The sequence below is a fragment of the Macrobrachium nipponense genome, chromosome 20, assembly GCF_015104395.2.
Source record: "Macrobrachium nipponense isolate FS-2020 chromosome 20, ASM1510439v2, whole genome shotgun sequence".
NCBI lineage: Eukaryota > Metazoa > Arthropoda > Malacostraca > Decapoda > Palaemonidae > Macrobrachium > Macrobrachium nipponense.
The window spans coordinates 20,201,338-20,228,837 of NC_061089.1; the positions used below are offsets into that span (position 1 = coordinate 20,201,338).

The 27,500-nt window shown below is 35.7% G+C and overlaps 2 protein-coding genes across 2 annotated transcripts in view; one reads left to right on the forward strand and one right to left on the reverse strand.

Annotated features, from left to right (window-relative positions):
• Window positions 1-16,333, forward strand: part of LOC135222851 (chondroitin sulfate N-acetylgalactosaminyltransferase 1-like) — a 16,973-nt gene extending 640 nt beyond the window's left edge. The window contains exons 2-10 of the mRNA XM_064261186.1: window positions 182-321; window positions 6,073-6,166; window positions 7,068-7,191; window positions 7,720-7,890; window positions 11,417-11,555; window positions 12,110-12,484; window positions 13,185-13,439; window positions 14,010-14,197; window positions 15,727-16,333. Of these exons, the coding sequence (XP_064117256.1) occupies window positions 247-321; window positions 6,073-6,166; window positions 7,068-7,191; window positions 7,720-7,890; window positions 11,417-11,555; window positions 12,110-12,484; window positions 13,185-13,439; window positions 14,010-14,197; window positions 15,727-15,862 (1,557 nt within the window). The 5' untranslated portion in view covers window positions 182-246 and the 3' untranslated portion in view covers window positions 15,863-16,333. The remainder of the gene's footprint in view (window positions 1-181; window positions 322-6,072; window positions 6,167-7,067; window positions 7,192-7,719; window positions 7,891-11,416; window positions 11,556-12,109; window positions 12,485-13,184; window positions 13,440-14,009; window positions 14,198-15,726) is intronic.
• LOC135222864 (tektin-2-like) overlaps window positions 1-27,500 on the reverse strand; it is a 72,998-nt gene that overhangs the window by 22,325 nt on the left and 23,173 nt on the right. The gene's annotated exons all lie outside the window — the stretch shown is intronic.

The window sequence follows — 27,500 nt, forward strand, 5'->3', positions numbered from 1 at the left end:
TACTGAAGAAACAGAAGTCATTAGCAGCTCGAAGAGAAAAAACACCATTTTTCCTGTAATTTTCATTGATAACTGCCCGTTGGACGAATAATGTTAGTTTAGTTTCGTTTTTGTTAAGGCTGGAATACCACCGAAGTTCCTGAGACGGAAGGCGGAAAGTTATTGTATTTGTATTTTTCAGAAAAGCGTCCAAGTCCTGAAGTCATTTTGTAAGAGAAAAGGCGGATCACGTTGTCATGTAGCCTGATGCCGAGAGAACTGGTGGTGGTCCCAGACCTAAAACTATCAACCTCAAAGTTTCATAGGATTTCTTATGGAAAGGTAAGTGCAATTGGAAGAAGAACTGGTACTTAACACCTTTAGGCTAATGGCGCAGTGAATATAGTTAATAAAATTTTAGATTCGAAAACTTAAAAACGCCCACTTAAGCACTACGCATTTCAGAATTTCGAGATAAGCATAATTACAGGACTAATATATACATACATAACATACATAACCATAACATACTACATACATACACATACGTACATACATACATACATATATATATATATATTATATATATAGTATATATAATATATATATATTTATATATATAACATACATACATACTATATATATATATATATATATATATATATATATATATATATATATATATATATATGAAATCTGTGTACTATCATACAATGAATTTTACCTGTCCTACAATCTACATGTGAATTGCCAATTATACTCAAGTGTATTATAATATTCTCATTTGTAACGAAAAGGCAAAAGCGGAAGGAAACGTTTAAGAGTAATTCCATTCTTTGCAACGAACGTTTTGGTATTCTCGATTAACTGCACTAGATTGTATAATTCTAAGAATACAAGTGTTTTAATGTACTATTATGCCTTCATCTCTCTCTCTCTTTCATATATGTATGTATGTATATATGTATGTTGCCCCTCTGGTCCTCCGCCACATGCAGTTTTGGAAGGAATTGCCGGTCGCAGTAAAGAACCTCCTAACCTACTGTAGTAAACAAACTGCTACTTATGTGTCATTGCTTAGGTGACGGTGGCATGATGAACTTTAATGAAGTGTCTAAATCGTTTGTCCAACAACTAAATAATACAGGATTACCTGAAGAACATTCTGCCTACTGAAACAGCTCTGCGTTCGGTTGGAACAACTTGTTTCTATTGATGTATGAAGGGAAGTACTAAGGTGCACAAATCTTATTTAACTTTAGCTTTGATTGCAACACTTTAGTGCATATTTGTTGTTCGAGGATCTGAAACTACTGGCGTATAAAATGGACTGATATTTCTGAAAAACTATCTAGAAAATAAAAAGTGTTTTGTTCAAATAGGTATGCCTGGAAGTGTGCTGGGTCCAGTAATTTCGTATTTATAAGATTCATTTGTATCTGTTAAAAAAAGTGGAATATACTTGAATCTGTTGGTTGACGATACAGAATGTTACCTGGCAGTGTGCAATGTAGAAGAGAAATTATGCATATCCTAGGTGATAATGAGAAATGGATGGAAATTAAACAATTGACGCTAATTGAAGATGAAACCGAAAGCTTGAATATAGAGAAAAATAGTTATCTCATCTGGCTATGGGACTTTTCGAGTGTGTCGAATTAAGTCAGAGGGCTGGGAGTGTTACAAGGCTGTCTTTTCGTGATTAAATTAATGAAGTGGTGAAAGTGACAGTTCATTACTTGAGGCACATCCCGTGTACAAAGAAATACTTAGACGAGCATGCTGTGTCATGCTGATTCACGATTTTATTATTGATTGTTTAGATTATTCGATGATTTTATTATTGATTGTTTAGATTATGGTGATACGATCTACTATGGCCTACCGAATGGCCAGATGAAGCAAATTAAAAACATCAGCTGAAGCCACGGGAAAAGCTAAGGCCATAGCAAAAGCTTGAAGAAACGACACAGCTTCCGAGTACTTTCGCGGAATTTACATATCATCGGGACAATTTGTCACCCCGAAGATGTGCTAATTACTCTGTCGTTTAATCTCAACTTTTCCCTGTGGCTTCAGCTAAAGATACTGAGTATTTATTGCAAGATTAATTAGGGTCTACCACCATAAGAACAAATAACGCCGGTATTCATGGAATTGTCCTGATTTTCCACGCGATTGAGCGTGGGAAAATGGGGGTATTCAAAGGTAACTTTAAAGCTGCTTTCGACTCAGAACAGTTGTAGCACGGAGGCACAGTACTTGAGGTAGCCTTGTATTATTCCTAACACTTTGAAAACCGCCACCCCCACCCCTTTTGAATCAGTAAATTATCACAAGACGTTCACTCCGGTGACAATAGGTTTGCCTTAGAAGAGACTAATACACGTTCCTATTTAGCGACTGCCGGATTGGTGGTACAGAAAAGAATGCACGAACATACATTGATTTTTGAGGTGCATCCCTACTACACGAAATTGTCTGCGACCAATGAACCGAAATTCAAGAACGCGTGTAATAGTACGCTTTTAGAAGCTCTTCATTTAGTGAGCCGTGAAATTTTTCTATGACGGAATTGATAAATTAAATTTACAAGGTCAAATATGGTAATCAAAGTAAATATATGCAGTGCAAAATAGACCCCGCCTTCATTCAGCGTGTCCAGTTCTAACTATACCAGCAATTGAACTATAATCTATAACATGAAGACGATAAGCAAACAGGCGCCTTTGCCCTCAATGTAGAGTAAATAACCTTCAATCATTCTGAGAAGTGGCCGCGTGAGATTACACCTATTCAAGGACGTACTACAGCGATGTACTCTAATAGCTAGAACATTCTGGTGAGTGAACATGAAACGTGACTTTGTAATTAACTCCATTTGTGAATTAATGTATTGAATGCCTAATTTTATGGGTGGTAATTGCTAGGTAAGGAACTAATGATGCGCTTGGCAAATATGCTGTATCTTCTATTTGTAAGGTTTGAAACCATCTGATACTAACTGATGAAGAAATTGAAAAATAAATCTTTTTGAAGGAAATCAAAGAGAAATCAAAGGCGTTTACAAAAAGCGCAGGAGAAAAATATATTTATATGGGTATAAATATATTTGAAAATAAATCTCTTCGAGAATCTGAAGAAGGGGATATAGATTTATTCTTTAATAAATATGTTTGTGCCCATAGATATCTATGGTTATAGTTTTCCATCTCAAGACTTAAGCTTCTACGAGTATTTTCTAAACTGATGAGGGTTTAAAGTTACGGGAGGTGGGTCACGAACGTTGAAATTACTGGAAGAAACGTTCGCTGAAAAAAAAAAGAGAGAAAAAAAAAGTTCAATAATGATAGCTGCTTCCGAGGAGAACCAGCCATGAATAATCTACGTACCTTTCAAAACGGAGTGGAGGAACTTGGATTGTCAATATGTTGTACACATGCCTCATGTCCGGCGCCATCCGCTAAGGCTAAGAAAAGAAGGCGATCGTTCAAGTCACAAATTCTTGAGCCAGCTACATTTGCAAACGATCGACTGAATAAACTCTTGAGCTTCGTGACTCAGAATTGTAACGTTGACCTCGGTCTTCTAATCACAGCTGGTTCGAACTTCACCTGATACTATACTAAGAACGCCTTCGTTTATTAACGTTTTCAGTGGAATGCTCGTCCAGAATACTAGGAAATGCATTAAAGAAGTTAAGTCATCATTTGGACTATCAGTACAAAATACACGAGTGGTTATTTGTCTGCTATGGTACAATGCCAGAGAAACTTAAATCAATCACTCAGTTATCGTATGGTTCTTAGGAAGTTACTCCGTCATTATTGTTATTATTATTATTATTATTCAGAAGATAACCTCGTATTCATAAGAAAAAGGCTTACAAGGCCATTGACATGGAATTTAAGCTTTCCAAAAACATGGCGTTCAATTTAAAGAATTGAACAAATGACTTGCCAGATATACCACCCATTGCATATTTCATTAACCACAACGTCCTGGGTTGACATCATCATAGTCCAAGTTTATTTTTGGAGGCCCTTCTATCGATCTCCGTTAGGGAGGCTGTTGCTTGCGTCAGTAATAGTGGGGTCTTTTTAATATTTTGATGATAGATGAAGTCAAGGCACTTAAAAACGGGCGAGAAGAGGGGAAGATAGACGCAGTTGAGGGCACTTTGGCCAATTGATCAATGAATCAGTCTTGCAATGTTACGCCTAACTAATCAATCAACCGCGTCTTCAGTGGCACACTGGTTCCTTCATTCGGGCAGTTGCATCGGAGGAAAGATATTGTACATTTCTTCAGGAATCGAGCAGAAAATAACCGACTGGTCAGCATAGGCGATAAAGGCCATGGAATGAATGCGTTCACTCCAGAGACAGTTTTTTTTTTCTTTTCAGTGAATAAGTGATGGGTGTTCGTGTGTAATTGCGTTCACCCTATGAACCTTGTTCACCCGGCTGCGCCTTTTAGTATTGACGTGCTGCTATAAAACTGTCCCCCGTGTTGTTTCTGAGCGCAATTTGTCGTCTAATTGGCATTCCTGTCTATTCAGTATTCAGAAAGGGCTAAGGTGACATTATTGCGTGCTTTTACCATGACCTCGTGTACCGTTATTTTTTTTTTTTTTAAGTAACGCTTGTGCTTCGCCGTCATGGAAACGACTTTGGTACGTAATGATGTTTAGCGAATACTTTATAATACATTCCTATAATTAACTGATGTACATACCGTCTACCATATCGTGGAAAGACGTGAAATTGAAGTTTGTGATGTTGAGCACTGCCCGGAGAGACAAATGTCTTGAACGACAATTGTTTTGAATGGATCGGAAGAGTTCGCAAGGTTTCGTTACTCGTGAACAATGGACTGAAACTCTAGTATACACCTTTATCGTATTTTCCCCTGCATCTTCCTGAAGAGGACTATAGTGCAGATATCAGTGAAATTGAAAGTGACTATATATGCAGTAAAGATTTTTCTCATTAGTATATTCAAACTGGACACCAGGCATAATTACCGATGACAGGAACGAAGGTTAAACCGTCAGACCTTTAATACTCCTGTTACCCTATACAGTACAATGGACATTACTTCCTGATGTGGGTTACTTGCATATCTTTATCGGTTACGAGATCTTTTGCATTTGCATATTAAATATAGATATTGAGGTTTATTGTGGCTTTGTAGGCAATGAGTTTCTTCGTAATTCGGTTTGTCGTTTATCCCCAGTTTAAGAATAATGCAGTATTTATCTTTAAAACTATTTTCGTAATAATCCGGACTTTTCAAGGTTTTACCCCGCAGGGGGGTAGTGCTGTCAGTGGACCTCATGCGGTGCACTGTACGCATAACTTAAGGTTCTTTGCAACGTGCCTTCGGCCCCTAGCTGCAACCACTTTCGTTCCTTTTACTGTATCTCCTCTCATATTCTCTTCATCTTACTTTCCGCCCTCTCCTAACACTTGATTTATAGTGCAAATGCGAGGTCTTCCTTCTGTTACACCTTTCAAACCTTTTTCTGTCAATTTCCATTTCAGCGCTGAATAACCTCATAGGTCCCAGTGCTTGGCCTTTGGCCTAAATTCTATATTCAGCTCATTCAAGGTTTTAGCCACGGCATAGAAAGGATACAGAAAGTAGAAGTTGGTCATAATATATAAAAAGTCTATGAATTCCAAATTAAAATGTAGCCAATCACTCGATAGGAATGGGAATCAGTGGGAACAGTGAAGCAACTGAGACACTCACTGGTGGCTGGGTTTCGCAACGGGAGACACTTTATATTTAAACCCAGGAAGCCGTCATCCTACCTTTGCCGCCCCCCTCCCCCCTCCCCCACCCCCACCCCCACCATACCCCACCCCGGAACCTCACCAAGACTTGCTGCTGATGAAACTTTAAATTTCCCAGAGTATCTGGTTCAGTTTTAATTAATATTCTCCCTGACAGACAAATAAAAAGGTAAACTGAAAGGTGTATTAAAACGAAGGTATCCAATAAGGAATTTCGTACCTCGCAAATCTTAAACTAACTTGGTAGTCTTCTAAAAACGCGTATTCAAGTTTTTTCTTTTCTCCACTTCAGGTAGAGTCCACGATGGTAATCCTTCATATGAAGAAACCGGGGGTCTACGCCAGTCTAGTTTTTCTAATCGCCGGAGGTTTATTAGTAATCAAGAGTAAGTTTATGTACTTTTATTTGTTATACTATGAATATTATGCTTCGTTGGTGCATGATATATTTGATTTCAGCTCTCTGTAGTTAAGGTTAATTTGCCAGACGGTTGAGAAAATTTGGGTTGAGTTTATAACACTTGGTTCATACGGATTCATTATACTCATCATAACAGAAATAACATTTTACATTCGAAACTCAGTTCTACTTGGACTTTCCGTCGTTCATCCTTCTAATCTACATTTTGAATGACTAACATGCATGGATAGGTTTTAATTGTGTCCTAACTAAGGAAGATGTTTTCTTGGTTTTGTCACAAAAGACTCGACTTTCGATAAAGATTCAATGAAATCCTCATTTCTATATTTCTCCTGTTTCGGTTCCTTCAAAAGTCTCTCAGAGAGATCACAGTGGTCATTGTTAAATCTCCCTTTTAAAAACTCCATGTGTTCTGTAGACGCAGTACTTTTTTCATTTTATTTCAGTTAACAAAGCTTGATGTCAGACTTTTTTTCCCAAGTGCAGTATTGTCTCTCATATTTGGAGGGCTTTTCCAAAGGCTCTATCCTCGACAGTATTCAATCTAAGGTAATTTATACGGAGGAACCTAAGTGAGAAAAAATTAAACGCCCGAAATAGGAGACCAATATTCCAAGCAGAAACGGATAAAATTAACGTAGAGCTACAGTAACTTAGTAGCTGGAACAGAGTCGTTTTTGCATTATTTAAACGAGTGATTTAAAAAAAATTTTTTTAGCAGTCTAAATTGCATGCTAGTTGTCTCTGTAAGACGAGGTTGGAGTCGTCTGAAGTGAGAGGTAGAAGTGTGTTTCCACTTATATACTTTACTTTTTCAGGTTATTATATATTATCAGTGTTATGTTAATGGTTATTATATCTTCTAGTGCTTGGAAATGACGATTTTGCCACTGCTTACGGGAAGGCGAACGAGACTGAAGTTGTGAGAGAGGAAGGGAAGCTGGTCGAATCTTCTGTTCATGACAATGATTATCTAAGGATAGATAAGAAGTGAGTATGTGTGTATGTATGTATATATAAGGGTGTATGTGTAACATAAATACTTACATACATACTGGTAAAAATATACATAGGAGATGCATGAGCACAAATATACTTTTTGTAAAAGGAAATATGAACGAATAGTAATATTTTCCTACGTACCACGTTTAAAAAACTCAAAATTTCAATACTAAACACACTGTCCTGTCTTACTGTTGTTCGAAAGTTATTTGTTGGATAGAATTCTTTGTAAGGAAGTATTTGGCCTCGTGAGCAATAGCGACTGCCTGTGTTCATGCTTCATATCCGCCATTGCATGCAGGCTTCTGCATATATTTTTAGCTTGAAATTAATAACTCACTAACGAATTTGAACATACTTGCGAGAAGTAATCATTCTTAGCTCAATAATCCCTAAATTTGCAATAATTCCATTGAGATTTCTTCAGAACATCACAAATCATAAGGAGACTGGGACGTGTCTTCATCGCTGAATATTTTGATGACTGTCCTGATGTTTCATCCCTCGCCCTTCCAGCGACCAGAGAACGACATTCAGGCAGTTCGACTCTGATCGCGTCTACCAGATCGAGGGAGTTCCCGAGAGAAGCCTCACGCCCCAGGAGCAGGAGGGCTTCAGTTCCGTCAGGGAGGTGGCTTCGGCCTACCTCAAAGCTCAGATGAAAGAGGGGACCTTTGTAGGTGGAGGGTATGTCGTCATTATATTGTCGCTTATCATTTTTGCTTCAAGTCGTCATTATATTATTTTTTTTTATCCCGTCGTTCTTCTTCGTCCTCGAACTTGATCATTGCGAAGATGGAGCTTCAAAATTGGCAACAGAATGGGGCCCACTATCCACCCACTTCGAACCCACGAGAGCAAATAAAATACTTGGCCCCAAGTATAGCAAAAATCCTTTATGGACAAGTTTAATTTCCATATTACATCTCGGTTCAATTTTTATAGTGTAGTGCTTAAGTCTAGGGATTTCGTGTCTAATGCAAATATCTAATTGTTATTAATATTCTAAAAGTCTCAAAATCAGCAGTGTATAATACTGACGCTTGAATAGATCTTTAAAATACTAAATATCCGTAAGATTGTGACTGAAAAGGTATCATTGTTGCTTCTAGAATGTAAAATTATCTGTAACTTTAAAAAGGCGAGACGCAATAATTTGTATTGACAGGGATAAATCCATAATTGCATAAGCTGTTCCGTCGATATTTTTTAATTGAATTTTGGAACATTCACTTGCAACTCCTAAGCTCCCTTAGCACATAAATTTAACTGAATTGAATCCTTTAATCCAGCTTGAATTGAATTTAATCCTTTAATCCAGCTATAAGCGATATACATTAGATAAAATTTTACACATATATGTACAAAATAACTTTACAGAGATTATTGCATGAATACTCATACCTTTATAAAAATATATATTTTCACGCTAAAATTTTGTTCAAATCTTAATAAATTGTATGATATATTACTCCATTTGAAAAAAAAAATTCGAACTTCTAAAAAAATATGATAATACGATTGCTCCTCTGACTTTGTTCCCGAGATATTCTCTTGTCGTTCGTGGACTTCCTTCGAGCCTTTTCTGAATGTTCTCTACTTCTTTGCACCTTTAACCCTTCTTCTCCCTATTGCATATATATATTTCTCCCTCTCGATTCTCCCCCTCTTCTTCTTCTTAATTTTTCCAGACAGACGTAAAATTTGACAAACAAATTTTTGGCGCGGATCCTTAATTTGAAGTTGCTAAGTTCTTCGTCTCAAATGTTTTTATGCAAATTTCTGCCATATTTCAGTTTAAAGAAGCTTGTCGGTTTTAAACGAAAGCCTATAATTTTTCTTAAATATACACAAAATAATATATAATATTGCGCGGTTAGTCCTAACATTCATGGTGTGATCCTTACACATGTGATTGCATTCAGTTATTTACTATTAATTGTAAATCAACTGCTATATATATATATATATATATATATATATATATATATATATATATATATATATATATATATATATATATATATATATATATATACTGTGTGTGTATGTGTATAGATATATGTATATATATATGTATGTAATTGTATGTATGTATGTAAATATACACATTATATACATGTGTGTGTGTGAGTGGGTGGGAGAGCGGACACACCTGGATTGCACGTAAGTCTATTTCCATGAACGAAGCCATTCATGCAACTATTTCCAACATTTTCCAATATCTTTGAAATACCGCACCTCAATTTGTAGTCAATCATTATAAAACGATCAGAAAAAAAATTATCGTTTCATGTTTTTTCAATTAATCTGAAGTCATCCAATTCATAACATACCTGGATGCGTTTATGCTTTTAATCACTGTAATTAGTGAGATTAATTAGATGGGCCAAACATATTTTGGGAATACATTTACACAGAATCATTTCAGCATTTCTATTGAGGTGTTAAATTTTGATTCTCTCTCTCTCTCTCTCTCTCTTATCGCCGAGTTATTTCTTACATTTCTACTTACTCAGGTTTACATTTTGAGTCTCTCTCTCTCTCTCTCTCACTGCCGAGTTCTGTCTTACGTTTCTACTTTACTCTGGAATTAAGTTTTGACTCTCTTTCTCTCTCTCTCACATCATTGAGTTTTCTATTTATTTATCGTTTCACCACTTGATGCAGGGATGGTAATTTGTTATCTATAATTTCCAACGCATTTGAGTCTTTTAAAGTTGATAACATTTTTCTGACCGAGAGGTAGGAAACTTATGAAATCTCGCTTTTCGCCGGTTTTACGAGGCAATCAGGCACAGTTTAGAGGTTATTACTTGCCCGCATATAGCAGTAAAATTAATAATGAATATAAGTTTGGCCTTGAATGCACTCCAAGGTTAATTAGCGCTTTTTCAAAACACCTGCTGCAAATAATCCAACACGAAGCGATGTGTTGTTTTGGTGGTGTTTCTGTTCGTTTACTTGATTTTAGAGGTTTAACTAAATAACTTGGAAGTGTTGCTGCAAATACAATTTTGCGGTGGAAAGCGATGTGATGTCATCGTTGCCTAACTTATGATAATTATAACCAGATTTACAATTATTCCTCCGTCGACGACACAGCGTTCTTCAAAAACGAAATTATTCCTAGTCATCTGCGAGCAACGGTATATATTTTTCCGATGGCTCAGTCTTCATTCATAACTGTTCTTTTAATAATTATCTTCGCTCAAACACCGCATGACGCAAAGGGTCACTGTGAATAGATATGCGTCTCCTTTATACCAGTTTATATCGGATTACATCAAAGTTTTTATATCTTTCATGTTCTCAGGGGTATTCGATGAACAGTATATATAGTTGCCCCGCGGTCTATTCTATTTCGCCATCAAAATCAGTTTTGCGAACATATGTCTGTTCAGCATTTGGAACTCAGTCGTAGCGTATGACGAATGTACCATCCTTCCATTCAAGTACAGTTTCAACTCTATATGCGCGTCATGGCAAATTTTTCCTGGAAAATTAATCTTTCCCCGCGCGTTTTGACTATTAAAGGTGATCGCCCGACTGGCAGTCACAGAGCAGACAAGATTGTCATTAATATGATCAACTTGGGAAGCTTTTGGGATCAATTACCTCTGCCTTACAATATCACCAATACATTTTGATAGTCTTTCGTTAGCATAAGACTACGTATTACTATCACTGACAGAACTGAAGTCCTGTATCTAGGTGTATCTGACAGGACAACTTAGACTGAGATGGTAAGGACATGTATATATACATACATACATACAAACATACATATATATATATATATATATATACATATAATTATGTATATATAATATATATATATATATATATATATATATATATATATATATTATACAATTGACATCGTAATGTTATAATTGACATTTTTTTTATTTGTGTCTGCGTGTGGCCACGTCTGTGACATTTAATAAGCTCACCCATGAATAGGTTTCATATCACACGCTTGTAGCGAATTGAAATTTTTATCAGTTACCATTAAATGAGGAAAGATTGTTAGAATTAGCACCCCATGATGATCATGATAACTGTACTGACAGTTTCATTGCCCACCGAAACTGTCTTCCAAACGATTTCTAGTGACTTATCATATGAGTTTTCAATTAAAACGCACTGAAGTAGACTTTCGCGTATTTTCATGTTTCCTGTAAAGTTAATGGTAATCATTGTGTTGCAGATATAGGTGGCTCCCAGACAGAGTCGAGTATGACCTCTCGTTCAAGGATTACTCGAAGGGGGTCACGAACAAGGTCACCTTGTTTCAGATGCTTGAACAACCAAAGGTCATAAGGAGATCTGAAAGTCACGATACTTCAGTAAGTACAGAAGAGGGGTTTTTGACGATGGTGAGAGTTGGTATATGCGAAATACTTTTTGGTGAGATGTGAATAAAAAAAGTGTCAGCTAAGGAAAATTGATCAAAATGTCTGATAGGTAGGGAATTTTAACGGCAGAACAATTTTGCACATAATGGGCATATCTGAAGATGGTTATACCTGGTACAAAATAAGAATAAGAAAAAAATATCTTGGAAGGAGTAAGGAAAGCTTTAGTTATTCAGAAGGTACTAATATAACAGTGAATTATGGGATAAGCTAACATTTCTTTCTTTGCGTACGGAAAAATGCTGGAGCTTTGCTCTCACACACGCAGATCAAGAGAGATGTTTCATACTTGACAACTGGTTGATTGTCATACTGTTTTTTACTCATAAATCTAACAAATATCTCCAGAAGCTTCATTCAAGTCCTTCCATGACAAAACTACCTTTCAAATGAATGATCGAACCTTCCATGACACAGCTGCCTTTCAAATGAATGATCAAAATCGCAAGCAAGACATTCACCAAGCAATTTGCTTTCCGACACAGGTGGTGAACATAATCCTCACCCTCCAAGGGCGACTCGGTAAATACGCCATTTTCCTGAACCATCTCGTCAAGGTGATCCTTCCAGTGGACCAACACATAACACTGACAGTCGTCTACTTCTCAGACGACGCAACGAAAAAGGCGGAAAACATGACTCGCCTGGCTCTCGCCCCCTTCCCGTCGACGAAGTGGGTCTTCGTCCCCGTCGAAAGAGGGACATTCTCTCGAGGCCGAGGTCTCCACATGGGAGCCCAGTCGGTCAAGTATTCGACGCCCCCGGATTCTCCGAAGATCGTCTTCTTCTGCGACGTCGACGTTCTGATGCAGCCCGAGTTCTTCGGGCGTTGCCGTAGCAACGCGATCTTGGGGCGCCAAGTGAGTGCCAACGGATAATATTTGTTTTCGAACGACCTTCTTTTCGCAGAGTGATGTTAGTCAGTAACTTTCAGCATAGCTACACTAGGATGATCTTCAGTCTACGGTTTTATCCATTTATTGATTTATACGAAATTTACTTTATACTAAATTTATTTATTTACATTAAATTTATCTATTCATTCATAAGTTCAATTATTTATATTAAATTTATTTATTCATTCATAAGTTTAATTATTTATATTAAATTTTTTTATTCATTCATAAGTTCAATTATTTATATTAAATTTATTTAATAATTATTTTGTTTATTTACTTATTTCTAAAACAATTATTTATACGAAATTTATTTATTTATCTATAATAAATATGCATTCATTTGTTCACTTGATAATACATTTATTTATTTATTCATAACATAATAAATTCATTACTTCATAATAGATATCTCCATTTCTTTATCTATCTATTTATAATAAATTATCTTTTTATTTATAATGAATATCTATTATAATAAATGTTTATAATGAATATTTATTTATAATAAATATTTATAATAAATATTTATTTAGAATCAATATTTATTTATAATAAATGTTTATTTATAATCAATATTTATTTATATTTTTTTTTTATAAAACCAGTCACGACCATACTTGCCCCAAAACTCTAGAAACAAGCACTGAAACTTGTCCTACAGGTGGTTTACTATCCCGTCCTGTTCTCACAATACAACCCGCGTCTGGTGTACCAGCTGCACGAGCAGAGCATCCCAAACATCGAGGCCCAGCTCACTATCAACGAACAAGCAGGATTCTGGCGACAATTCGGCTTCGGGATGGCTTGCGTGTATACCTCTGACTACGAAACCGCCGGCGGTTTCCCTGACATGAATACCTGGGGCGGGGAAGACGTGGTTTTGTACGAGAAGTTTCTTAGCCTGGATCACATCAAGGTAAAGCGGGGCGCGCTTCGATTGGTTTCAGTGCCATTTTCGACCTGAAATAGAGGCAAAAACACCAAAAACATCAATTCTTTAATGTTCAGCATAATATGGATTTTTTTGGGGGTGTTTTGCCTCTCTATTTTAGGTCGAAAAGGGCTTATTGTGTTAAAGCCGAAACGTCCCAATGGAATTAAAGATGTTGACCTTAGCGCTTGTCTGGCACTTCTTGATATGTGTAGATGAGATATTGGTTGAAAACACAACCGTTGGTTGTGTGTGTGTGTGTGTGTGTGTGTGTGTGTAGTATATATATATATATATTATATATATATATATATATATATATATATATATATATATATGAATCTTTATCACATCACCGTGATTCATATACATATATTAAGCTACAATTGTCCTTTAATATCCAATTCGTTCTACCTCGGAATTAATATATTTTCATGATATGCTAACCGAAGGGGAATTTTCTAGTTGATAATAATTTCGTCCTCTCGTATATAATATAACCTAGGATACATATCACCCTAGAATGAAGTTTCAGTTATTTCATCGTTCAACCAGGTACTTCGATCTCCAGATCCTGGTCTTTTCCACATATACCATCGTAAGGAATGTATAGACACAGGAAGCTCTACCTACGTAGATTGTCTGCGGTCAAAATCATTGACGGAGGGCTCCCAGATGCAGCTCGGCCTCACTCTCATGAAGGTCCAGGAAGGCGTTGACGTTGAAGGCATTTTATCGAAAAGGTAAAAGCTACCCATTGACGTTTTGCTGATCCTTATGTCATTTATGTCATGGTGATCCTTATGACATTTATGTCATGGTGATCCTTATGACATTTATGATTTGGTGATCCTTATGACATTTATGTCATGGTGATCCTTATGACATTTATGTCAGGTGTTCTTCATGACATTTATGTTTTGATGTTCCTTATGACATTTATGTTTTGGTGTTCCCTTATGACATTTATGTTATGGTGTTCCCTTATGACATGTATGTTTTGGTGATCCTTATGATATTTGTTAGGTGTTCCTTATGACATTTACGTTTTGGTGATCCTTATGATATTTGTGCTAGGTGCTCCCTATGACATTTATGATTTGGTGTTTCTTATGACATTTATGTTTTGATGATCCTTATGACATTTATGTTTTGGTGTTTCTTATGACATTTACGTCAGGTGTTCTTCATGACATTTATGTTTTGGTCTTCCCTTATGACATTTATGTTTTGGCGTTACTTATGACATTTATATCAGGCGTTCTTTATGACATTTATGTTTTGATGATCCTTAAGATATTTATGCTAAGTGTTAATTATGACATATATGTTTTGGCGTTCTTTATGACATTTATGTTTGATCTTCCTTATTACATTTATGTTAGGTGGAATGGAATAGAAAATAAAATTTATACCATTGGCCAGAGACCAACGAAGTCATTCATCGATGGAAATGATATTAAAACAATTGTTAGGAAAGGGTGGAAAGTAAGATGGAAGGAGGAGAATATGAACGGAGATATAAATAGTAAAAAGAATGAAAGGGGTTGCTGGTAGGGGCCGAAGGGGCCGTTGAAAAATAATTATTAGTAATAGCCACGCTAACGGGGCCGGGGACCAGTGGTATTTAGGATTAAGTCAGATGTATCACTGTATGAGACAGAGACAAGTTTTAGGGTGAATTTAAGTAGACACAAAGCTTTGAGTAAGGAAATAGAGCGAGCAACACCAAATACTGATCACCGGCACAAAAACTGGCTTGTTGAACTTTGCAATTCGGAAATCAAACGCTGCTAACAAGAGCTGAAGACTACGAAGTCTTTTGACATCAATATTTAGTGTATCTACGGTCAATTAGATTGAAATACTAAATCTCTTTGATTGGTTTATGGTTATCAAGACTTTCACGTGTATGCAATATTCTTGTTGTCGAGTGTCGTAATATTGAAGGCTAGACAAGTTATATAGAATATGGTATGTTATTCACTCAATGTACATAAATATGTATTCGCGAAAATAGAGTACATTGTAAACAGCAGTCCTAACTCGTAGAGCACATCACACTGGCATCCTGTTCTGTATTTGGAGCCTTTTTTTCATTATTATCATTATTATCTCAGATTATTTTAGGAGGGCTCCTTTCGGTCCATCTTGCAGCCCCTTTTATTTATTATCGTTTAAAGCATTTTTATAAAAAGTACCGCTGCCTTAAATTTCAATAGCTGACGTTCAAAGAATGTAATGAAAATTGACAAATTGTTCCACTTTTCAGGTTCTACTACTTCTGGCTGATACCTTACCTAGCGGCCTTTCTTTCCCTGTCTCTTGTCGCCAACATTCTTCTAGCGGCTGCCTTACACAGAAGAGATCAGTTCTCCAGATTCATCAGTAAACACAGAAGAGCGTAATGCAAGGAAGGCATCAGTGCTATGGAACTCTAGTGTGAATTCATCTGGCTGTGACTTCAGTCTGGCTGTCGAGTCACTGTTCCAGCCTTTTGATTTTACGAACAGAAGGGATGTTTCTTACGGGTCTTTAAGGATTTGGAAGTATAGTTCCTTGATTGGACTGCTTTGTACAAGTTCTAAGTAAATATGTGAACGGGTTGCAGAAGATTAGGTCTTAATGGAAGTGAACCACAATTCTTATTACAACAATTGAAAGGAACATAGTTTGAATGAAGTGTTAAAAGGAATCGTAAGCAGATTAAAAAAAGGTAACTGAGAATGAAACTAAGAAACTAATTTTATTTCCAGGATATTTCTGGTATGAAGCTGACTGAAATTCAGTCAATATTTGTAATTTCTTGTCAATGTTCTCAAGGGCTTGGCCCCATCACTTATTTATACAATTAAATGAAAATATATTTTCTCATCTTGTCACTTGTTTGCTAAAGAGCACAAGAATATCCTTCTCCTAAGCAATTAACACATACAAATATGCAGCCATCCCAGCCCCCTCTTCATGGCATGACTCCCCCCAAACATAGAGCATCCTTAGAAGAAGCCCCTACCATAGGGGCTGGGACATCGGTTTCCTAGGCAAGGGATCCGCCTTTAGGGACGATCTCCAGCCCCTCCGGCAGAGATACCTTACAATATTATTAATCATTCATTTTCCAAGAAAACCTAGCCACAAGGGGGAGCAAGCCAACTCAGCTTAGTACCTGGCCACGATTGAGTTGGGACGGATTCCTCACACCAACACCAACGCGGGCCTACCCCCTCCACATCCTCTCCGCCTCCCAAAGTTATTGTCCTTGGTGAATACTAGATCCCATCAATAGAACAAAGCAATATGTCAGTAATCAAAAATAGAATAAGCCTGTTAATAGTGTTTTTTTTTTTCAACACTGATAGTCTATAAAGATATTCCAACATACCATATTCAACTCTTTCCTAAATGCTCTTAGAGCAGAGTAACGAGCCAGTGAGTGGACTATAGGCCTATATTGACGGATAGAACAAAATGGAGTGTGGTGACCCATCTTTGTTACTGGAAAGTTTTGTTGAGCAAAATTAAAATACTTTTGAAAAAAAAAGGGTACAGATTAAGTGCGACCACAGATGGTAGAAGGAGCAGAGGAATTGGAGTCGTTGGTGGGCACATGAGTCATCAACCAGGTGTTGGAGTCATAACGAAACAGCCGACAGCAATTACTAATCTATCGAAAGATATGTATAGTGAGTTATTCTGAAGGTTGAAGGTTAAAAGGGCTATACAGAATTTTTAACCCAATTATCGTCTTTGTATCGTTCTACCACTTGAAAAATAGGCCTACTGCTGCCTCCGAGCTCACTGCCTTTCCCTCTTTCGCCTGTTTTCTCAAGAAATGGATTAGATAAGGATGTTTGGTGCTTTGGTGCTTTCATTTAAAATTAAAATAGAAATTGAATGGAATTTTCAGGCTTCACACAAGGCGGGAAACTTGTTTAGTAAGCTGCTGATGAGTTTTTCTTCACTAACAGAACTACGTCAACCCGAAACCAGCTAATGAGCTTTTATATATATACGTACATACACACACACATATATTATATATATATATATATATATATATATATATATATATATATATATATATATATATATATATATATATATATATAGAACCTAATCTTAGGACATATTAAATTCGAGTGAGCCTTTACGCAGAGCTTGAGACTTTCAACGTAAATTTCCCGAATAACCAATTAAACACACCATTAATATTTTATTTCGTATTTCGACGATTCTCAAATGTTCGTGTTGCCTAATGAATCAGCGCCGGAAATAGGAAAAAATAGACATTTCATGATGACTTGATTGAACCGATGAGCGAACCTGGACTAATGTAGGTATCCACAAGGTATTTACTAATATACATAAGCAATATATTTATTTTCATAATCACGATGGTGTGCACTATTTTGATGTATACATATATAATATACATTTATGTATATGTATATGTATATATACATATATATATATATATATATTATATATATATGTATATATATATACATATAATATATATATATATATATATATATATATATATATATATATGGGGTAGTAAGCTAAGTATGTCTATAAACTAAGTATGATTAGGCCTTTGAGATTAGTCGACAAAATCGGCTTCAAAAAACATTTAATTTTCTTTTTGCATTTTTTATATTATGTCGGAGTCTTAATCGCGCAGATATCATGAACGTATGCATGCACTACATACATACATACATACACACACACACGCACACACACACATATATACTATATATGCATATACATGATACAGTTTTATATATATACACATGCATATAGTACATGTATATACATATATACTACATATATAGTATATATATATATATATATATATATATATATATATATATATATATATCTATATATATATAATATATGTGTTCATTTATCAAAAACAGAGATAGGTGACGGCCAGTAGGACACATCAGCGCGAAGGTGGACCATGGATGGATACGTACTAAATACAGCCTAATTCTTTATTTTCAACGTTGCGTAATAACTTTATCACATCATCAGCGAATCTGTTAAATAATGAACAAAATTACTTTAAAAATAAAAGAAAAATTCATAATATACAACACAGAATACACACACACACACACAAAGACAAAAGCAAGACCAAAGACCTCTAAGCAACCTTATATAAGGTAGTATAAGGTTGCTTAGCGGTCTTTGACCTTGCTGTTGTTTATTATGTATTTTGTTGATTTTTAGAGTAATTTTATTCATTATTTAACAGATCCTAGATGATGTAAACAAAGTTATTACGCAACGTTGGAAATAAATAATTATGCCGACTTAGAGTTCGTTTCCATGTTCCACCTTCGTGCTGAAATGTTTTTATATATATAATATGTATATTTATACGGTACATATACTGTACACCCCGTAATCAGCATCGTAGCTGGAAGAAAAGGTGGGAATTAGTGGCTTGCGCGTTAATATTAAGAATATCTCCATTGCATATATTTGGGTGATTAAAACTATAAATTCGGACAATTTGTAACACACGAGTGCTTCGGAAACGTAAAATCGAGGATATAGTATATTGATACCGACGTTAAAACATGTCAGCTTGATCTTTCCCCCCCTTGAGAAAGCTTAAATGGCGATTACAGTTTTCGTTGGGAATCGACGGAAAAAAAAGGAGAAAGATTATTCCAACCTCATCATGAAAATACGCTGCACATTAATCCAAAAAGATTAACCGAAAATGTGGCCGAGTTTGTCCGTGGAAAATATCTCTACAAGTCTCCACAAATTGTCCTAAGTTATAGTTGTAATCAACAAAATTATTTCGATATCGGCAAGGGTTTGATAAGCCGGCTGCAATTACATGGTCTTTATATAAATTTTCATCGAAGGTCAATGGATGTACACGTTCCCGTTTTTACGATTGCTTGCTTCACTGAATTTGTCTGGTTAAATCGATAGAATTGACGCGTAGGTGGCTGGTATTAAGGCAATTCATGTAAGTAACAACTGCTTCATACTCAGTAAAACCATTTTTGACGAAATGCGCTGGGAGAAAATTATATATTGACGGTCACTGTTATAATTACGTCGAATGTAGTATGTCGGATTCGTAAATGTGCGTCACCCTGAAGTCAAGTCCTCCCAATTCTCTTTGTTCTGTGCTTACATTACATTTCATCTATTTATTCATGAATTTCAATCATTTTTTCCTTTCTAAGAAGCGATCTGTTCCGTCTGTATTTCGTATTACCTTCTGTTACTTCTTTCAAATGAACACCATATTCTTTGGAAGCTTAAATTTTAAGTCAATGGCCCATATTGGCTTGTTCTGTATGTATAAGGTTCACCGCCTGAATAATAATAATAATAATAATAATAATAATAATAATAATAATAATAATAATAATAATAATAATAATAATAATATGCTGGAAGACGTTTATTTTGTATAGAAATTTCTCTATTTTTCTTATTACTGCCTTTTCTTCTGTACTCAAGTTGGCTATTAATAGCGTTTTAATATCCAACTTGAGTACAGAAGAAAAGTCACTAGTAAGAAGAATAAAGAAATCTCTATACAAAAATCACGCGGCTGAAGTAGCCATTATCTTCAATAAAACCTGTAACAGTAATATAATAATAAAAAGTGCATACACAACACACAACACACACACACACATACTTATATATATATATATATATATATATATAGATGATACATATATATATATATATATATATATATATATATATATATATATATATATATATATATATGTGTGTGTGTGTGTGTGTGTGTGTGTATGTGTGTGTGTGTAAGGATGTATTTATGCGTATTTACACTCACCCACATATGTATATATATATATATATATATATATATATATATATATGTATATATATATATATATAAGCGAATACCACGGGAAAATGATAGTCAGGAATCCAAGCGCTTTCGTCTTTATTCAGACATCGTCAAGGAGCTACTAAAGTACAATTGGAGAGGAAGGCCTCAGGTACAAACAAGATCAGGAATACCAGATGGTTAATTATCAAAAGGGTAAAAAATTAAAAGGGATAATCCAGGATTATCGGATATCACACGGTCACAAACTTAAACAGATTCTGACCCTAACTGAAATTACAAAGTATCTTTACAGTCCAAAACATGTAAAAACTGAATATATTAATTTTGTTGCTTATATTTATCTACAACTTTTTTCATTATGAAAGCATCAAGTTTAAATAAACCAAGACTTAAATTTAGAACATTTCTATTATTTGACTTGATAACACAAGATTCAATGATATTCCTTTTAACTGTGTCATTACATGGGACTAAGGCTCTTGCTTGACTCCAGTTAATAGGATGGTCTAAATCTCTCATATGTACAAATAATGCATTCGATATTTGCCCAGTTCTCACAGAATATTGATGTTGCTTAAGACGCTGTGAAAGAGATTTGCCGGTCTGTCCGTAATAGACTTTGTCACACTTTTTGCAAGGAATTCATATATGCAGCCTGGAAGATCTTTAGGAGAATTTTTGATTACTAAACTCTTGACATTAATATTACTGAAAACAACATTTATGTTAAAAAGCTTTAAAATTCTAGGAATATCTAAAAACCTTTCATCATAAGGTAATTTTAGAATGTTATGCTTACTAAATTCAAGTTTGTCATTAGTTGAATAAAATCCCAGAAAAAACAGAGAATTTAACATATTGATGGTGATTGGAGTAGTAATGAACAAAAGAGGCAGTATTAGTTGATTTTCGAAAGACTGAAAAGGTGAAATTTCTATCTATCTAGTCTTTCGAAAATCAACTAATATTGCCTCTTTTGTTCATTACTACTCCAATCACCATCAAAATGTTAAATTCTCTGTTTTTTCTGGGATCTTCCTAAGGGCTTTACGTGTCTGTAGCCCGCAGTTTATTGACGCTGAAATTAAAACTATTTATGATATTGCATTGAAACTTAAATACCCAAGGACTTTTGTAGATGTGGCATGGAAAAGAGCTAAAGAAAGATTTTATTAAACTAATGACAAACTTGAATTTAGTAAGCATAACATTCTAAAATTACCTTATGATGAAAGGTTTTTAGATATTCCTAGAATTTTAAAGCTTTTTAACATATATGTTGTTTTCAGAATATTAATGTCAAGAGTTTAGTAATCAAAAATTCTCCTAAAGATCTTCCAGGCTGCATATATGAAAATTCCTTGCAAAAAGTGTGACAAAGTCTATTACGGACAGACCGGCAAATCTCTTTCACAGCGTCTTAAGCAACATCAATATTCTGTGAGAACTGGGCAAATATCGAATGCATTATTTGTACATATGAGAGATTTAGACCATCCTATTAACTGGAGTCAAGCAAGAGCCTTAGTCCCATGTAATGACACAGTTAAAAGGAATATCATTGAATCTTGTTTTATCAAGTCAAATAATAGAAATGTTCTAAATTTAAGTCTTGGTTTATTTAAACTTGATGCTTTCATAATGAAAAAAGTTGTAGATAAATATAAGCAACAAAATTAATATATTCAGTTTTTACATGTTTTGGACAGTAAAGATACTTTGTAATTTCGGTTAGGGTCAGAATCTGTTTAAGTTTGTGACCGTGTGATATCCGATAATCCTGGATTATCCCTTTTAATTTTTTACCCTTTTGATAATTAACCATCTGGTATTCCCGATCTTGTTTGTACCTGAGGCCTTCCTCTCCAATTGTACTTTAGTAGCTCCTTGACGATGTCTGAATAAAGACGAAAGCGCTTGGATTCCTGACTATCATTTTCCCGTGGTATTCGCTTATTTATGAAGTCACGTGCATCTACTGTGATTTTTTAAGCATATATATATATATATATATAATAAAATATCCTGGTCAATTATGACCAGTTACTTAAGTAACTGTAATAGCCCTAACGCCCTCTGAACTTCTTGGCTCTAATGTGTACGTCCTATTTTTGCTTACTCGGGGAGTAAGCCTACAAACTACTTGGTTGTTGTTGTTCTTGTTGGGGGTTAGAAAAGGTCTATGGGAGGAGCCTAAAAAGGTCTGAGAAGGTGTTTCGTGTTGAGTTAAAGATACAGGAATTTGAGGATAGGATATTTATGATGTACAAAAATAAAGAATGTGCAGCGAAACAGTACAGATAAAATATTTCTACTAAAATATAGCGTACTTATTTTAATTTTCGTTGGCTCTATTTGACCGTAGGTTTTAGCACGTTTTAATTTACGTAAAAAGATAGGAACGTAACGTTTACAACTTATGCGTGAGGGGAAAACCTTACACGGGCCCCGAGTAAGCTGGAGGTCGGATCACGCCTTGTTTTAAGAGAAAATAGCAACAACAACTGACTTTTCGACAATCCCTTCTTCTTCTTCCTCTTCTCAGCTTTATCCCGAGTCGGGGTCGCCGTATTTAATGAACTCCCTCAAGCTGTTTCTATATTGAACGGCTCATTCACTAATTAGTTTGGCAGACTTTTCACGGGCGTATACTCCCCCTAATTCCAACCCTCCTTGATTATCCGGGCCAAGGACCAGCGCTGAGTTGGGCTGAGTGCCCAAATACAACTATAAATTAACCGCCAAAAAAGACGGATAAAATTCACTTGTCGAATATAATGGTAAAATATATTATTTCCCTATACCGTGTCTTAAGTATTTCATAAAATCTGATACAAAATGTGCTAAAGCATTGAATTTAAGAATGAGTCCATATTTCTATGGCCTGATAACCACGGCAGTATGTAAACAGATTGCTACTACATACTTAAGGTTATGACACTTGTCCGCAGATCATTAACGTCACCCTTTGTAAGCTAACGGTACTGATAAATAGACACCTTCTTTTGGCTTCGTTTTCCGTTGACATTCGCCCTGAAAACTGAAAAAAATTAATTAACTAACTATTACTACAACATTATTTTCTCGTTCAAAGCTAATCTTAACTAAAGGCACTGATTACTTTTTTCTATGGCATAGACAATCAGAAGATAACAATATATCTTCAAAGGCATCTTCCAGCTTCTAATGTTTTCTTTTCCAAGCGTTGAATTTTTTTTAAGAAGACTTTCAAGGTCTGTCACAGTCCTTGCAGTTTCTTGGCTTGTACAGTATCTGATGGAAAATGCAAGAAACCTGCAACAATCACAGGCGTGTACGTGGTTCACTTAAAGACATTAAAACGTAAAGGTTTCACCCACGCGATTTTTTTTAGCAAATATCATCATCATTATCCAGGTGCTATATCCCCAAGGACGTCGCAATCATGGCTCGACATTCCTCTATTTCCGGCTCTCTGCAGCAACTGAGCTGCAGACATTCTTCCTTCAGTCATTCTCACCAATATTTTTGTCTTCCTTTCGGTTTCCTTAGATTGATTTTACCAGTGAGAGAGAAATGTTCTAGCTCTTGTCTTCTCACTAAAATCATCTCTTCTTCATTTCACCGCTATGACAATGAGGTTTGATCATTGTAAGCGAATGTTGTCTCTTTCCTTACTTAAGTTGTCCGGAAGCCTTTCTGACGTATATTTCATCATGTGGTTAGCCGTTGATTATTATTATTATTATTTTTGGATAAACAAATCCCCAGTTATGGGCAAATATTTTTAAAAATCTATGTAGAGATTTATTTTTAACTATGTGTACCTACACGTAACTGTGGATTTGTTTCTCCATTTCAAGACTCGTGCTTTTATTATTATTATTATTTTTTTTTTTTTTTTTTTTTTTTTTTTTTTTTTTTTTTTTTTTTTTTTTTTTTGCTCTATCACAGTCCTCCAATTCGACTGGGTGGTATTTATAGTGTGGGGTTCCGGGTTGCATCCTGCCTCCTTAGGAGTCCATCACTTTTCTTACTATGTGTGCCGTTTCTAGGATCACACTCTTCTGCATGAGACCTGGAGCTACTTCAGCCTCTAGTTTTTCTAGATTCCTTTTCAGGGATCTTGGGATCGTGCCTAGTGCTCCTATGATTATGGGTACGATTTCCACTGGCATATCCCATATCCTTCTTATTTCTATTTCAGATCTTGATACTTATCCATTTTTTCCCTCTCTTTCTCTTCAACTCTGGTGTCCCATGGTATTGCGACATCAATGAGTGATACTTTCTTCTTGACTTTGTCAATCAACGTCACGTCTGGTCTATTTGCACGTATCACCCTATCCGTTCTGATACCATAGTCCCAGAGGATCTTTGCCTGATCGTTTTCTATCACTCCCTCAGGTATGTGCTCGTACCACTTATTACTGCAAGGTAGCTGATGTTTCTTGCACAGGCTCCAGTGGAGGGCTTTTGCCACTGAATCATGCCTCTTTTTGTACTGGTTCTGTGCAAGTGCCGGGCATTCACTTGCTATGTGGTTTATGGTTTCATTTTTCGTATTGCACTTCCTACATATGGGAGAGATGTTATTTCCGTCTATCGTACTTTGAACATATCTGGTTCTTAGGGCCTGATCTTGTGCCGCTGTTATCATTCCTTCAGTTTCCTTCTTTAGCTCTCCCCTCTGTAGCCATTGCCAATTGTCATCGCTGGCTAGTTCTTTAGTCTGTCTCATGTATTGTCCGTGCATTGGCTTGTTGTGCCAGTCCTCTGTTCTTTCTGTCTTTCTCCTGTCTCTGTATATTTCTGGGTCTTCGTCTACTTTTATTAGTCCTTCTTCCCATGCACTCTTTAGCCACTCGTCTTCACTGGTTTTCAGATATTGCCCCAGTGCTCTGTTTTCAATGTTGACGCAGTCCTCTATACTTAGTAGTCCTCTCCCTCCTTCCTTTCGTGTTATGTATAGTCTGTCTGTATTTGCTCTTGGGTGTAGTGCCTTGTGTATTGTCATTTGTTTCCTGGTTTTCTGATCTATGCTGCGGAGTTCTGCCTTCGTCCATTCCACTATTCCTGCGCTGTATCTGATTACTGGCACTGCCCATGTGTTTATGGCTTTATCATATTTCCGGCGTTGAGTTTTGACTTGAGTATCGCCTTGAGTCTCTGCATATATTCTTTCCTGATCGTGTCCTTCATCTCTTGGTGTTTTATATCTCCTCCTTCCATTATTCCCAAGTATTTGTATCCTGTCTCATCTATGTGTTTGATGTTGCTCCCATCTGGTAGCTTTATCCCTTCAGTTCTCGTTACTTTGCCTTTTTGTATGTTGACTAAGGCGCATTTTTCTATTCCAAACTCCATTCTGATGTCCCCAGATACAATCCTTACAGTCTGGATTAGGGTATCTATTTCCTTGATGCTCTTACCATACAGCTTGATGTCGTCCATGAACATCAGATGGTTGATTTTGTTGCCTCTTTTCTTGAGTTGGTACCCGGCATCCATCTTCTGTAGTACTTTTGTCATGGGAATCATGGCTACTACGAAGAGTAGTGGGGACAGTGAGTCGCCCTGGAAGATCCCTCTCCTGATATTAACCTCTGCTAGTCTTATTCCAGAGCTTGTAAGTATTGTATTCCAGTTTGCACATTGTATTTTTGAGGAAGCTGATGGTATTTTCCTCTGCCCCATATATTTTCAGGCATTCTATTAGCCATGTGTGTGGTATCATGTCGAAGGCTTTCTTATAGTCTATCCATGCCATGCTTAGGTTGGTTTTCCTTCTCCTACTGTTCTTCATTACCATTTTGTCTATCATTATTATTATTATTATTATTATTATTATTATTATTATTATTATTATTATTATTATTATTATTATTATTATTATTATTATTATTATTATTATTACCACCACACACAATGATGGGGTGTATGCGACCTTGAGAATCTTCTAAAGGTTAGCATCGATTAAAAGATGAATTTGATTTTGAAATGGTTTAATCTCGAGGAAAGTTTGATAAGGACAGATAAAGGAAACACACGAATAAATCGTCACTTTTAGTGGCAAAGGAGGTCGAGAAAATGGTGGAATACAGGAAAGAAAAAGGTGTTTGAACGGAAGTGCGAAAATTCAAGGCAGCAATGAGTGAAGACGGTAGATTATATATGTATATATATGTATGTATATATATATATATATATATATATATATATATATATATATATATATATATATATATATATACATATATATATACATATATATATATATATTATATATATATATATATATATATATTATATATATATATGTATGTATATACACTGACCTTGTCCATCTGGAAGTTCTAATTTCTCATATACATTGGCATTGGCGATGGAATTTATAGAGAACACAGGTGTTTCAGTAATCATGCCTTATCCTTTGTCTAGAAATGATTTAAAAATATCATTGCGAAAAAACAAAATTGGACTGAGATTTTAAGAAATGAAACACTTCCAACTCTATGGAAAAGTGACAAAATAAATTCTCCTGAATTCATGTGCCTCAACGAACGACTTTTAAAAATAAAACGTGTAAAATCTATGAACATTTGCTTAATATTATCATTCTGAGCCATCAATTATCACCAGGCCGCGACCCGCGAGACTGCGCACGCGCAGGCAACGATAAGTCACGAGTGAAAATGTGTTCTATAAAACCCCACCCGAAAGCGTGAGTTTCATCTGTTTCCTGACAGCTTTGAGTGAAGCTAACAGCTCTACGCTTTACGGTTCCTAGAAACTTGGAAAAGACTTCAGAGTCCAGAAAGGCTACTATAGCTATGAAGAATATGCTGGGCTCTTCTCTCTGCGTCCTAATCCTGGTCTTTTGCCAGGCCATGGTGAGTTTGATTTCATTTTTATTTCGACTTGTGCGTTTTGCTGAATAACTTCATTTACACAGTATAGATTTGCTTGCGACTGCCACTTAGAGCTTGGTTAGTTTGTCGTTTAGAAATATGCTGCGGCTGTGTAATGTTAACCAAACATCCATTTTTAAGATAAACTATTTTTCATGTACAATCTAGGGAAGATACTGTGTTTCGTAAAAGCAAACACTAAATACATTTTTAGATTAACTATTTTCCATCCGTAATCTAGTGAAGATTCTCTGTTTGATAAACGCAAACACTAAACACTCATTT